This window comes from Antedon bifida, chromosome 3 (genome assembly GCF_963402885.1).
Source record: "Antedon bifida chromosome 3, ecAntBifi1.1, whole genome shotgun sequence".
NCBI lineage: Eukaryota > Metazoa > Echinodermata > Crinoidea > Comatulida > Antedonidae > Antedon > Antedon bifida.
The window spans coordinates 14,465,878-14,480,504 of NC_136228.1; the positions used below are offsets into that span (position 1 = coordinate 14,465,878).

Below are 14,627 nucleotides of genomic sequence, written 5' to 3' on the forward strand. Positions count from 1 at the left end.
TTATTTTGTTTTGTCATCTTATTTTTGTTACTAACATTCATGTACCGTTTAGTACACTGAAATCTTATAATAAATCTTTCAACAGTAGAACGCCTCCTCTTTACTACTGGAGTAAACCTCTTCTTTAGGACACCCCTATTCAGGGGACACACCCCTATTCAGGGGACACACCCCTCCTCTTTATTACTGGAGTAAACCCCTTCTTTAGGACACCTCTATTCAGGGGAAACTTTCTCATAAAACGAGGGGAAATATATGTTTCAACACTACAGCCAACTCCTAATCAGGGGACAACCCTATTAAAGGGACAACACGTTTGAGAGTGCCAAATGGTTGATTAATCCTATTATAAGGGGACAGCAATTTTTTTTTGGAAAGAAAACACCACAGACAATAACTAGTGTGTTTGAAGTCTGGGATACCAGGGAATCTACAGTATGCTTTTGTACATTGAGGTATTACACGCTAACATTACATTGCAACCAAATCACTACTCAATTGGCAGATAAAAGAGTTCACAGGTAGATTGTACTGGTTCCAGTTTTCAACACTTTAACATCATCTAACATTTGTGTGAATAGAATGACCATGTTTATTGCATCATTGGGCTAAGTCTGTGACTTAAGTCTTCATCATCATCCTCTGAGAGATCTATACGAATGAAAAACAGTATCAATAAATTTAGTATAACAGTTATCATAATTATTGTGGAAATTGTAATTGTTTTTTTAAGAATATGAATAATAAATATAAATTCATAAAACACCACAATATTTTCCAATGTAATAAATTCAATAGATTAGCATCATGATCATTGTTGAAATCATAATCATTATTTGAATATGATTGCAGTATAATTCATGAAACACCACAAAATCATTTCCAATTTCAGGAAATAAATTAAGTAGATAAGATTTATGAATAAAAATTCACGAAAAAACACAAAATCATTTCCAATTTTAAGTAACAAATTCAGCATTGTTATAATTATTGTTTAATAATCATAATCATTGTTTGAATATGATGATATAACATAATAATTATAATTCAATAATTTTCTATCTATAATCAGCTTTTAGAAACAACTATAGTATAAAACAAAACTACTCACTCTTATTTTTTTATTCCTATATTAATATTCTACATAATATATTCTTTGTGTTTTAAATCATAAATTTCATAGTAATCCTCATTACTACTTGGTCATTATCATCTTGTCAATAATCATACTAAAATCATGTAATTTTTATGTTTATCTCCCAATCTTGCATAATATTTATGAATAATTTACCTTCACTTGGTTCACATTGGTGACTTGATGATGCTGTCTTATTTCTTCTCATTATTGCCTGTAAATAATCAGTTAATGACATTACTAATTTTAATGATTAAAATTTAACCAAATTTAATTTTGGTTAAATTATAATGTAAACTGGTTAAAGAATGAACGAGTCAATAACAATATATTTTATTACAGTTCTTAAAGAAGAGTAAAGTTAGTAATGTTATTAACATATCATTACCAAGTAGTATGTCTCTTGCTATTTTGCTAAGACGACCTGCAAACATCTGTATTTTGTCTAAATCATCAGATAATTCTTGCTCAATCTCCAGACGGAGAACTGCATCCCATACATTGGAGAAGTTATATTTTGTCAATTTATAGTAAGCAGTAACATTATGTAATGCATCTGGGTCAACTTGATTCAGGGCGTTGAACAGTCGCTTCCTGTAAGGTGACAACTTAGCTTTACCAGTATATCTATTCTGAATGTTGTTGTCTGTCATATACTTTGATACAAGATTTTTAGCCTGTTGGATTTCAGATGTATTTGTAATCTCTAACAGCAAGTTAACATTGGTTGATGAGATGAAACCTTTGTCTTCAAGTGCATTGAGCAATTCATGTCCATTGAAATGTGGATTTTTAATTTCACTGACACTCAAGTGAGAAAATAGTAGGAATCTTAGCCAATGGTATTTTTCACCGTCAAAGCATCCACTGAGACCAGCTTTTAGATCTTGGAAATTGTCGCAAGTTTTCGATTCTGCAATTGTGTTCCTGTCTGCAAATAAAATTATAGCACATTTATTATTATTTTTTATTATTGTTTCCAAAATGAAAATAATTTGTTTGTTTAATTATAAGTATAGAATATCAAAAAAATGTAAAAGCATAAAAAAATTAAACAAATTAAAAAGTAATTGAGGTAAATGTTAAATTTGTGTTATGTTCTCTCTCCACTCTACTATTTCAAAATAAAAATATTGTGGAATTATGTCAGGTTCAGATCAAGTTCAATAATAAATATCAAACTATGGTAAACTTTGGAAAATTTGATATTGTAAATTCTGGAAAAATTGACAGTCACATGTGTGTCATTCTAGACTTGGCTATATGTGGCAAGTTTTGGTATATTAAACAATTAAAATTAAGGACTTGACAGTAGTTGGCTGAAGGCAGCCATAGCTAGGCTGGTACGTAAGCCACGGGCGGGTAGAGGCATGTCCTTGGTTTTGCTTTCCCAATGTGTTCCCAACAAAGATTAATGCATTGCTGTAAAACTATTTCTCAATTGAACTGTTGATTTTATGCGTTTGTGTTAATGCTAGTTTATTTAGTTCAGGTTCGAATTGAATGCGTCTGTGATGATACTATGTGTCCCACGCAGGATAGGCCTTGCTAGTACTACTGTAGTAAACTAGTATAGTACTAGTATTACTGAATGGGTACCCCTGTTACTAGCTATAGGCTAGCCTAGACCCGATCATCTGTTACATGAGTCTAATTGTCTTTGCCATCTCGACCATGATGACCATAAACAATTCTAAATTTGGTGTAAGTACAGTACTATCGTCATTTGATGCAATCATATATGGAAAGCTATCGTCGCAAAAACTCCAACAGGTAAAAAATAACCACAAATCTTGAACATGACAAATTTTCACAAACATTTTTTTTTTGGGTTTGCACAAATCACTTTCAAGTCTAGTTTTAAACTTAATAATCAACATTATATTCTTGGTGCTATAATAATATGATCATAAATTTTAGAGAGAGTATATTATCATCATCATTATAATCAACTTAAATTTTTTAATTTAAAATTATTATAATCTTGTTCATCATCATTATGTGTGTGTGTGTGTGTGTGTGTTGTTCGATTTATTAAGCGCTTATACAATCAAAAGATTGTCCCAAAGCGCTGACAGAAGAAACAGAAAGAAATTACAAAGAAAAAAGATGGGTTTTGAAATAGATAGTGGATGCATTTTTAATAGGATCAGGAAGATTGTTCCACAATATCACTATCTTTATCTACTAGTATCTTACCTTCACTTTGTTGGTGACTCTGTGATGTTCCTTCTCTTTCATCCTCATCACTACTACCTAAAAATGATAAAAATGAGAAGTATATGTTTAAAGTATGTTAGGATTTGTTTATATACATGGCACTTTTACACTGGATGATCGAGATTTGATCATTAAGAAAGTAGTGCATTACTAATACACTATCAAACTTGTTTGACATAAAAAGTGTGATGTCGTGAGGTAATTTCCCGATTGATCGTAATCAAAACGGTACCGGGTATGGTCTACTAGCTTTTCTGCTCCCAACCAGTACATCCATTCATAGAAGCCTTGATTAAGTAAGCCTACCTGGTGGTGACCATAGAACGGTCCCGAGATAACGACTATACTTCAGCTTTAGTCGATAGAAGATTGAAATATTGTTAGAGATAGAGTATATGATGTTTGATTATGTGTAGATATGTGATTTGTTCTATTATCCAAATGATGTTCCGTAAATAATTATCCTAGACTGTATATTATGCGATAAATAATATTTTATATATATTTTAACAAATATTTATTGTTATGATTATAATATTAATAAAAATATATTTGTTAGTATAAATTAAAAAATTTAAAAATATAAAATATAGATATAAAGAAGAAAAGCAAAGAGATTATGGAGCGGCTATTCCTGAATATACAATAATAAGTATAATTTATAAATTTTAGGCGATCTTGTCAAAGGTCAAGCGCCTATAGCCTGCTACGTTTCGATATTCAATATTGAACTTGAAAGCTCTCTGTCTACACTATCAAACAAATTTGACAAAAAAGTGTGATGTGCCCAAATATGAGTGATATACCCAAATATGGTAGTGATATGACATCATCATGTCCATATGTGGGCACATCACATTAGCGACACATAGGCCTAATATAACATACCTTGATTTGAACTTGTCCCCACATCATCTGTAACAAATAAAATATACAATAATGAAATAATGTTACTTTATATATATATATATTTTAAAATATTGTATATTTCCTATTATATTATTAGCTGTTTTAGGTCTTCAACCCTGTACAAGCTTTTAGCTTTTTGTTGTTGATCCTTTTCATCTTTTATGCATTTTATCTTTACATGTTTTATAATTTTTTTTTTTTGATGAAAAAAATGAATGAAATGAAATGAATTCAATGGATGCTATACAAATTCTATATTGCCAACACAACAGCACATTATCACATGTTCAAATGTTATAATAAAAGCAGCAAAGTATTTTATAAACCATTGAAGTGTTTTAGATCATCATCACATTCTGTTATTTCCTTCATCATTTTAATTTTTATTATTCGATCAAAACCAACAGCGATGAAAACCACCATTAATATAAATTTGCTACTTAAAATTGTCTATACCAATTCATTTATGGAAAGGAATTACGTTGACCTTCATCCAGTCATTGGAAATGGTACCGGTTGAGAGGGATAAATTAAACAATTTTGAAAGCGGCTCAGCAATAAATGTAGCAGTTATCTTGAGCATAGTAGAAGTTATACCATCTTGACCTTGTGATTTACCAAATTTAAGCTTGTTTACGAGTCGCAATACCAAAACACTTTCATGAATATAAATTTGATATCTTGTTATAGTTATATTCTGTTTACTAGGGTAGGAAGCACTCGAGTCGGGGATGACGGGCCAAGTCACACATTGCAAGGGCATATCACATACTTAGGTTTGGGTTTAGTTTTTTTTCCTCAATTTTCTACTGTTTGAGAGGTTTCACAACATACAGAGCTTTATAAGTCCATGATATTATAATATAAATACTCTGCGTATTTGTTAGACTCTCACAATGACGTGCCATATACACATATCCATTTCTAGAACATGTATGCACTCAGAATAAATCATGGTACCCATCTTATGCTAAAATAAAATTCATTGATATTAACAAAGACAAATAATTTATTATACAAATAAACGCACAAGTCTAAATTTCTGCGTTAGAGGAGATGCGGCAAACTTGAGGGTATTTACAATGGTGTATGTTGCACAACATTTTTAATACCAGAGAGTTGCATCTCCAGTAACGCACAAACTTAGAATTGTGCGTTATTTGTTTTACAACATGGGTCTATGAATTATTATCACCACTCTGCTCGGCGACCAAATCACCGACAAGGCCTAAGGAGCAGCAATCACCACTTTGCTTGCCGACCAAATCACCGTCTAGCCTAGAAAATGGTACAATGCCTAGCACGATCGGTAATACTCTGCCATATGATTTACACGCAGTGGTGTTATGCTTTTTTTCCACTTCAGTGATCGCATGACAGTGAAAAAATAAAGAGCGCCATGTGATTCATTTCAGCGCATCTGATTGGCTACTATACATCTTTGAACCCATGTTATAATACTAGTTAATTATCATTCATAAAAGTAAAACATAGTTTTTACAATTTAAAATTTTTTTTTAAATAATCTATTTATCTGATATATAATATTTCAATCACCTTGGTCTCTTTTTCTTCTTTTTCTTCCCTTTTCAATTTCATCTGCAAATAAAATGAAAAATATTACACTAGTTGAACCTTCTGTAAGTGGACACCATTGGGTCCAGAAAAGTATCTGCTTATAAAAGTGCCTACTTATGACAGATTCAGCTGATAGTATCAATTGAGTGTTTATTAAGGGAGGGGAGGAGCACTGCATACCATGTTTAACTATAATCACTTGAGACACAAAGATAAAATTGCTATGCAAGTAATCTACAACAAGCGACAGCTAATCTGAGCTTATCCAATCCTTTACTTGTCATTGGTCAAATTACTATTGTTGTGCCTACGTTCTTGTGTTGCATCCTAGAGATCCAAACAATCGTCATTGAGGGCGGCACAGCATTAACAAAGGCAAATACTTTATTATAATTAAATATCATTGAGTCCATAAAAGTACAACATTTTGCAAAATTTATCTACTTATTTCAATCAATTACCTTCATCTGAATTTCTTCTTTTTCTTTCTGTTTCATCTGCAAATAAAATAAAAAATATTAGTTGAACCTCCTGTAAGTGGACACCATTGGGTCCAGCAAAGTATCTCATGGATGCACACCAAAATGCAATGCACAGCTCATCTGAGCTTATTCACTTGCCATTGGTTAAATTACTTGTTGTGCCTACATTCTTGTGTTGCATCCTAATGAGATTCAAATTTAACAGCCAACATATTAAACTCTTGTCAAATAAAAAAAATAGTTTTATAATATTGAACCTCCAACATTCACATTTTTGAATTTTAACTATCTTGACATTAACAAATAGATTGTTAATATTTTAATATTTTAACTAAGTAGAGATTATCAATAATGATTCTATTAGTACTACTACTGGTAAGAGGAATGAAGATATCAAAGCTAATAGCAGCATGTTGTAACAATGATTGGCTACTATACATCTTTGAACCCATGTTATAATACTAGTTAATTATCATTCATAAAAGTAAAACATAGTTTTTACAATTTAAATTTTTTTTTAAATAATCTATTTATCTGATATATAATATTTCAATCACCTTGGTCTCTTTTTCTTCTTTTTCTTCCCTTTCCAATTTCATCTGCAAATAAAATGAAAAATATTACACTAGTTGAACCTTCTGTAAGTGGACACCATTGGGTCCAGAAAAGTATCTGCTTATAAAAGTGCCTACTTATGACAGATTCAGCTGATAGTATCAATTGAGTGTTTATTAAGGGAGGGGAGGAGCACTGCATACCATGTTTAACTATAATCACTTGAGACACAAAGATAAAATTGCTATGCAAGTAATCTACAACAAGCGACAGCTAATCTGAGCTTATCCAATCCTTTACTTGTCATTGGTCAAATTACTATTGTTGTGCCTACGTTCTTGTGTTGCGTTCTTGTGTTGCATCCTAGAGATCCAAACAATCGTCATTGAGGGCAGCACAGCATTAACAAAGGCAAATACTTTATTATAATTAAATATCATTGAGTCCATAAAAGTACAACATTTTGCAAAATTTATCTACTTATTTCAATCAATTACCTTCATCTGAATTTCTTCTTTTTCTTTCTGTTTCATCTGCAAATAAAATAAAAAATATTAGTTGAGTGGACACCATTGGGTCCAGCAAAGTGCAATGCACAGCTCATCTGAGCTTATTCACTTGCCATTGGTTAAATTACTTGTTGTGCCTACATTCTTGTGTTGCATCCTAATGAGATTCAAACTTAACAGCCAACATATTAAACTCTTGTCAAATAAAAAAAATAAATAGTTTTATAATATTGAACCTTCAACATTCACATTTTTGAATTTTAACTATCTTGACATTAACAAATAGATTGTTAATATTTTAATATTTTAACTAAGTAGAGATTATCAATAATGATTCTATTAGTACTACTACTGGTAAGAGGAATGAAGATATCAAAGCTAATAGCAGCATGTTGTAACAATGTATAGATTATCAATAATGATTCTGATAGTACTACTACTGGTAAGAGGAATGAAGATATCACAGCTAATAGCAGCATGTTGTAACAATGTATAGATTATCAATAATGATTCTAACAGTACTACTACTGGTAAGAGGTATGAAGATATCACAGCTAATAGCAAATTGAAGATATTTACTAATTTGTATGTGTTTGTTTAATTAAATTAAATAATAATCATTTAGTTTATTGTTTATTGGTCAAATAAATAATGAAAATAAACTTGTATGTATATATATATTACTCTTACTTCCAAATAGCCGCTGGTAACGTGAAACATCCATTGAAAATGTCGCACCAGTTGTGGTGCATTTTAACTTTCTATACTGGAAATATTCAAGATTTTGAATGTGCTTCTTTTCTGATGTATTACTGCATTCACAAAGTATGCATCTCTCATATTGAATCCCTCTTCTACCACCATCTTTAGAAGGTGCAAATGACTTCTGGATCGTTAACAATACCTACAAATATAAATTGAATGGCAAACTGCAATTAAAACTATACTATGTAGCAACTTTGAATCAGCAGCACAAATTCTTAAAATGTTGTGTTCACTAATAATTTACAATACAATAAAAGAGAAAACTAAAACAATAACAAATAAAATATCTAAAATACAATTCTAAAGTGAATTTTTAAAGACGTTTTTATAAATCATTTGTTATTAATAATAATAAATAACATTTATAAAGCGCAAGAGACAAAGGTTTCAAAGCGCTGTGTTTTCCAAGATCTGTGCAAGTAGTAGTGTGTGATTATGCTTCTCTGAAGAGATGAGTTTTGAGTTTAGTTTTAAATGTGATTACAGATTTTGATGAGCGTATTTCGAGGGGTAGAGTGTTCCAGAGTTTTGGGGCTGCGACAGCGAAAGCACGATCACCGTAAAACCGAGTTCTGGAACGGGGTCCAGGTTTTAGAAGAAGTCTGCAGGATGAACGAAGCGAAGAGTTGGTTGACGGAGTAATGATGTCACATATGTAGGCTGGAGCACATCCGTTGATGGCCTTATATGTCAGCAACAGGATTTTAAAACGAATGCGCTGAACTACAGGCAACCAGTGTAAGTCACAAAAAACGGGAGAAATATGTTCATGTCGTTTAGTGCCAGTGATAAGTCTTGCGGCGGAATTTTGGATTCGTTGAAGAGGAGACAGATAAGAAGTTGGTAGGCCGTACAGAAGCGAGTTATGACAGTCAAGACGAGATGAAACAAAAGCATGAACAAGACGTTCAGTTGATGTTTTGTCAAGGTACAATCAGGCCGATCTGGTAAATTCCAAAGGAAGCACCACGACAAACATTACGAATGTGTTCTTTTAAACCGAGGCTGCTGTCTAGTTGGACGCCAAGATTTCTGGCTGAGCTGGAGGTAGAGACACTAGTATCTCCGATATGGACCAAAGGAAATGATGATGCCTCACGGAACTTTGAATGAAAATGGATCATTTCAGTCTTGGAGTCGTTGAACATGAGTTTATTTTGAATGGCCCATGAGCGAACATCAGTGATGCATAATTCAAGGCTGTTAACAGATTCAGAATGATGTGTAGGTTTCATGATTAAATATAGTTGAGTGTCATCTGCATAGATCATATGACGAACTTCCGGGTGGGAATCAATGATGTTGCTGAGTGGTCCAGTGTATAAGATGAAATCGAGTGGACCTTTTACGGATCCCTGCGGTACACCCCAGGGTAGAGCGAACTCATCAGACATCGAATCACCCACAATGATTGCTTGTCTACGATTCTCAAAATATGAAATAAACCATTTCAATGCGGTTCCGCTTATGCCGTATCTTTTCTGAAGACGTTGAAATAATAAATCATGATTGATAGTGTCAAATGCGGCGGAGTAGTCGAGTAGAATAAGTACCGCTTCATTACCTTTGTCTAAAGCAAGTAGTAGATCGTTTGTAACACGTAATAAAGCGGTTTCAGTTGAGTGGAAGCGGCGGTAGGCTGATTGGACTTTTGAAAACAGGAAATGTTCATCCATATATGCTTTTATCTGAGCAGTTGCAATTCTTTCCAAGACTTTGAAAAGGAAGGGAAGATTTGCAATTGGTCTATAATTTTGTAGGACGTTGGAGTCGAGATTTTGCTTTTTCAACAGTGGAATAACGAGGGACAATTTAAATGCAGATGGTACAGTACCTGATGACAGCGACATGTTGACGATTTTAGTGATATGCGGTAGTAGAGCGTCAATGCAGTTTTTTAGTAACCATGTTGGAATTGGGTCAAGTCTACTGGACTTAGATGCGCTTTCAGCAATGACTTTGCGTACCGTATCTTCTGATGTTTGCTCGAATTCAGCGAAACTACTATTACATGAATCGTCAACGTTGACAGTTATTAGTGGAGTGTTTATGGAGTTAAGTTTCTTGCAAATCTTCAGAATCTTTTCATTAAAGAAACAGCCAAACTGGTTTGCGAGATCCATTGAAGATGTGTGTTTCGGCAGAACAGGAGAAGAATCGACCGAGTACAGTTTACTTATGATGCGGAAAAGGTTCTTGTCATCCGCATTAGCGATTTCATTGCGATGATAATTGCATTTTGCTAGATCTAGCATATCTTTATATGCTTTGCATTCCAACTTGTACCTCTGTTTGTCGATATCCAAACCAGATTTCAACATTCTGCGTTCTGATCTCCGTTTCACGCACTTCGCTTCACGGAGTTCATTCGTGTACCATGGTGCCTGTGGTCTAATGGTGACCAGTTTAGTTGTTAACGGAGCATGTTGGTCAAGGATGTACTGCAATACATTATTGTATTGGTCAGCGAGATCGGAGACATTATCTTCCGGTGCGCAGACGAGCGGGGAATTCATTATATCTTCGACAAAACAATTTAGATCAATGTTACGAAGTTTGCGGAAGGAGGTTGTCCGCGTTGGTTGTTTAGGATGTGATAAATCCATCAGGCTGATGACAGCCATATGGTCGGAAGGTAGTCCTTGTTTGACAGTGGTTTGTTTTATTATGTTGTCGTTTTTCCGAGAGATTAGAAGGTCCAGTGTGTGCCCACTAACGTGAGTGGGGCCTTGGACATGTTGATGAAGACAACTCGTGTCAAGCAGTTCATCAAATCGCTTGGTGTTGTTGTCCAAGAGGTCATCTGTGTGAATATTGAAATCACCAACAATCAGAAGGTTTTTGGTGCAAGGTGCAAGAGACTGATTCAAGAAGTGATGAGAATTCAGTGATGAACAAGTCAAAGGTAAGTTTGTTTTTGGTCGATGGTGGTGGTCTGTAAATTGCAATCAAGTTAATTACAGATGAATTGGAAGTGATCTTGATATCCATATGTTCGAAAGACCGGAAACTTGTTGAAACATTTGGTGTTATTTGGAGTCCACGGTGCGAAATGATGCATATTCCACCTCCGCGTCCACCTGTAGGGCGTGGCGCGTGTGACACCACGAAATTTGGGAGGGTGTTACTCACGTCCGCGATAAAGTGGTTGTCACTTGCATCACCTTTCAACCAACTTTCGGTAATTACTAAAATGTCACATTCAACATCCAAAATAAAATCACAAATGTGAACAGTTTTATTTCTTAAAGAACGTGCATTCCACAGTCCAAAACAGATGGAACTCGAACTACGAGATTGTTCAGTATCCACGGAAACAGGTCCGCGAGGTTGAGAGATGTGTTCAGAGGCGGCAGAGATAAGCTTGCTTCGTCGTCGACCAGCCTTCTTTCCTCTATGTGTTTTTCGAGTTGAGAATGCTCTGCATGTGGTAAAGGCATTGATATTCAAACGATTTATAGTGTCAATTTCAGATGGAGTCAACGATGACTTTAAGTTTCCAGATAATCTGAGAAGTTGATCACGATCGTAGTAAATCATAGACGCTATAGATGAACTGACAGGTTGAAATTAAAGTCAATGAACACCCGTTATGATAAGACGATTCGGTTCTGTGAAGTAAGCCGACTACTACAATCCTAGGCCTACCGTAGTTGACAAATCCGGCGAAGAATGTTGAATGAACCGTGGATACGGCTGACCGCGAAGGCTGACTGCACAGGAATGTGAGTAGAAAGGCAAGCGAAACTGGCCTAGGAAAAACGGAACATTAGTTTCGCTAGTAGACCAACGATGTTATCTTCACAAATATATACAACGGTCAGTAATAACCAGGAAAAGTTCGATGTGGCATTAAACACACAGATTTCAGTGTACAGAAACTGTAATTTTACAGAAACTTGGAGAACAGATCAGACTGGCCGCTTGTAAGGCGCACACGTCGTTATTGATTAATTAATGTTATATAATAAAAAAGTCAATAACAACTAGTTGTGAAAACTGTACTTTAAGTTGCTTGTACTTTAAATTGATATTATATTAACATTTTATCATTTTATAATTAAATTTTAAAGATGTTTTTATATCAATTGTTACTAAGCAATGTTATATATCATAATTAATTTACCTCCGCCAAGGAGGTATATGTAATCGATCGCGTGTGTTTGTCTGTCTGTCTGTTTGTTTGTTAGCAGGATTACTCAAAAGTAATTACAAGATCTTTACCAAAATGAATAGATATGTGGTCAAGGACCATTCCATTAAATTTTGTGACCATTTGGAACCATGGGCCCAATTCTGGACCACTTTTTAGTATACTTTTCAGACCTGCTAGTGTTAAAAGATAGGACAGAATTTTTCAAAAGCCGGCGAGCAGTCTTAAAGTAACAAGTAAACTGCAAATTGCATTTTCTCAAGAACTACTTGTCCAAGAGTTATAATTTGTGATTTGTAATTTTAAAACATAATTTGATTGAATGTGCACGTTTTTTGATGCGAGTAGTTTAAAAAACCTATTTCTTTTCAAATTCACTCGTTTGAATTTCGCGTTGCTGTTCTATTGTTAGTCAACTGAAGCTATTGTTAATTGAAAGGCTTGTTACATAACCATTACACCAAACTCGCATACGCATGCTTGTAGTGAAATTAGCCTAAATCACAAACAGCATTAAGACACACACAACTATATATATATCTTATGTAGGAGAATTTTACAGTAGGCGGAGGAATGCACTCTCGGAGTGGCTTTCTAATTAATAACGTTAACTGAAATCAATAAAGTTTTAACGATATGGTAGATCTTAGCAATAGTGGGCTTAGATGTTTTTTTAATTATTGAAAACTAAACCAATTTACAGAATTACAACGTCAAATACAAATTAAGACAATGAAACGGCTAAACGCATTACACAAAAATTATTTTAAATGTTTAAATTATTTTATTTATTTTATTTTTTTATGTCGTACTATAACAATCTCAAAATCAACCAAAGCATCTATAAAAAATATATAGTTCTCCAAACTGATATGAAATAATAACCAACCTCTTTACATGCTTCAGAAGAGGGTTCCTCATTACTTGTTTCATTAAGAGCAGGAGTTCTTTTAATAGTCACCTGAAAAAAAGGAAAGTGATGTTTTGATATTTGAATTTGAGTTTATGAATAGATTAAATTATGATTTATTCACAAGATATTGAATGATACAGTACCTTTAACAAGAACTTTCGCTCATTCTCCTTAGTTATGAATTTGACAAGAGATAAAGTTACATCATGATCTTGGTCGAAGTAAAGTTCAGCATGATTATACAAAAGTATTGGGTCAACTCCTTTCTTTTGAAATTTGTTGAGGAAATCAATAATCATATATGGAAACAATACATCTGGCAGATATCCCTTAAAGTCGTAATAGATACTGATAGCTGGAAATTCATCAGGCACTGCTTTCACTTCACTTGCTGTCTTGAAAGCAAGGCGTAGTGGCACAAAAAATGATTGCTTTCCAACAGATTCCTGAAATTGTTGATTTGTAAAAATGCTATTTAAATTTCTTTTAAGAAAACTAATTTCATGTACATGTTAAAAACATCTTTCAGCAGAAAGTTTAATCAAAATACGTCATAACGCTACAAATAATTAGAAATTGTATGTAAAATTTTACCAATTATGTATCATATAAAAAAATCGTTTTTTTCACATTAGCTTCATGCAAGACATAACATGTTAGAAAAGGAAACTTAACAAAACCTACTGTAGATGTACTTCCCAAATCTTGGCTACATGTTGTCTTCCTCTTACAAATGAAACCTAATTGGATCATCAGTGCTACAAGAAACTCAAAATTCTTTCCTTCGTCAACTTTATGCTTTTTCCATAATTCTCGCAACAAGTCTTCCTCTAGTATGCCCTTTTCAAGCTTACCAAAGGCATCAATATACATGGCCGGCTAAAAAAACACACACACACACACATTTATTATAATTTTGTTATCGAACAGCAGATGCAATTACATATGTATATACAATATATATATATATATATAAATTTAAACTACTGTATAAGGTGGCTGTCAGATATTGCTTTTGATACTACAGCACCTATAGGAATTCACATGTGCCTATTATTTCCCCAAGGAACACTGAATTAAAATTTTTTATGAACCTACTTACTGGATTTTCTAGTGGAATGACTGTTACAAAAGAAGTGACAATTTTAACCAGCTTCATTGGATCTAACACTGCTTTATCTTTCAATAATTTGTTGTCAGGCATGTAAACAATTTCACCAAGATCATACAGGAAGTTAAGAAGGGTTGATAGTTGGTTTTCATCTGCAATACCATTGTCACTTGCCAGCTCTTTGAGCTAAAGAAAAAAAATGAAATCATAGGTACTGTAGGTATATGTCATTTATAACATTATTTCTGTCATTTACAGAAGTGTTCCGCAAACTTTTTATTTAGTGGCCTAAATCCT

General features: G+C 33.5%; 1 protein-coding gene across 1 annotated transcript in view; it reads right to left on the bottom strand.

The window, feature by feature from the left end:
• Window positions 1-592: 592 nt before the first annotated feature.
• LOC144838165 (uncharacterized) overlaps window positions 593-14,627 on the bottom strand; it is an 87,264-nt gene continuing 73,229 nt past the window's right edge. The window contains exons 12-24 of the mRNA XM_078693525.1: window positions 14,322-14,516; window positions 13,904-14,098; window positions 13,363-13,665; window positions 13,196-13,267; window positions 8,079-8,292; window positions 6,882-6,923; window positions 6,304-6,339; window positions 5,822-5,863; window positions 4,244-4,270; window positions 3,335-3,391; window positions 1,524-2,066; window positions 1,292-1,375; window positions 593-651 (exon numbers count right to left, since the gene is read on the bottom strand). Coding sequence (XP_078549651.1) covers window positions 593-651; window positions 1,292-1,375; window positions 1,524-2,066; window positions 3,335-3,391; window positions 4,244-4,270; window positions 5,822-5,863; window positions 6,304-6,339; window positions 6,882-6,923; window positions 8,079-8,292; window positions 13,196-13,267; window positions 13,363-13,665; window positions 13,904-14,098; window positions 14,322-14,516 — 1,869 coding nt within the window. The remainder of the gene's footprint in view (window positions 652-1,291; window positions 1,376-1,523; window positions 2,067-3,334; window positions 3,392-4,243; window positions 4,271-5,821; window positions 5,864-6,303; window positions 6,340-6,881; window positions 6,924-8,078; window positions 8,293-13,195; window positions 13,268-13,362; window positions 13,666-13,903; window positions 14,099-14,321; window positions 14,517-14,627) is intronic.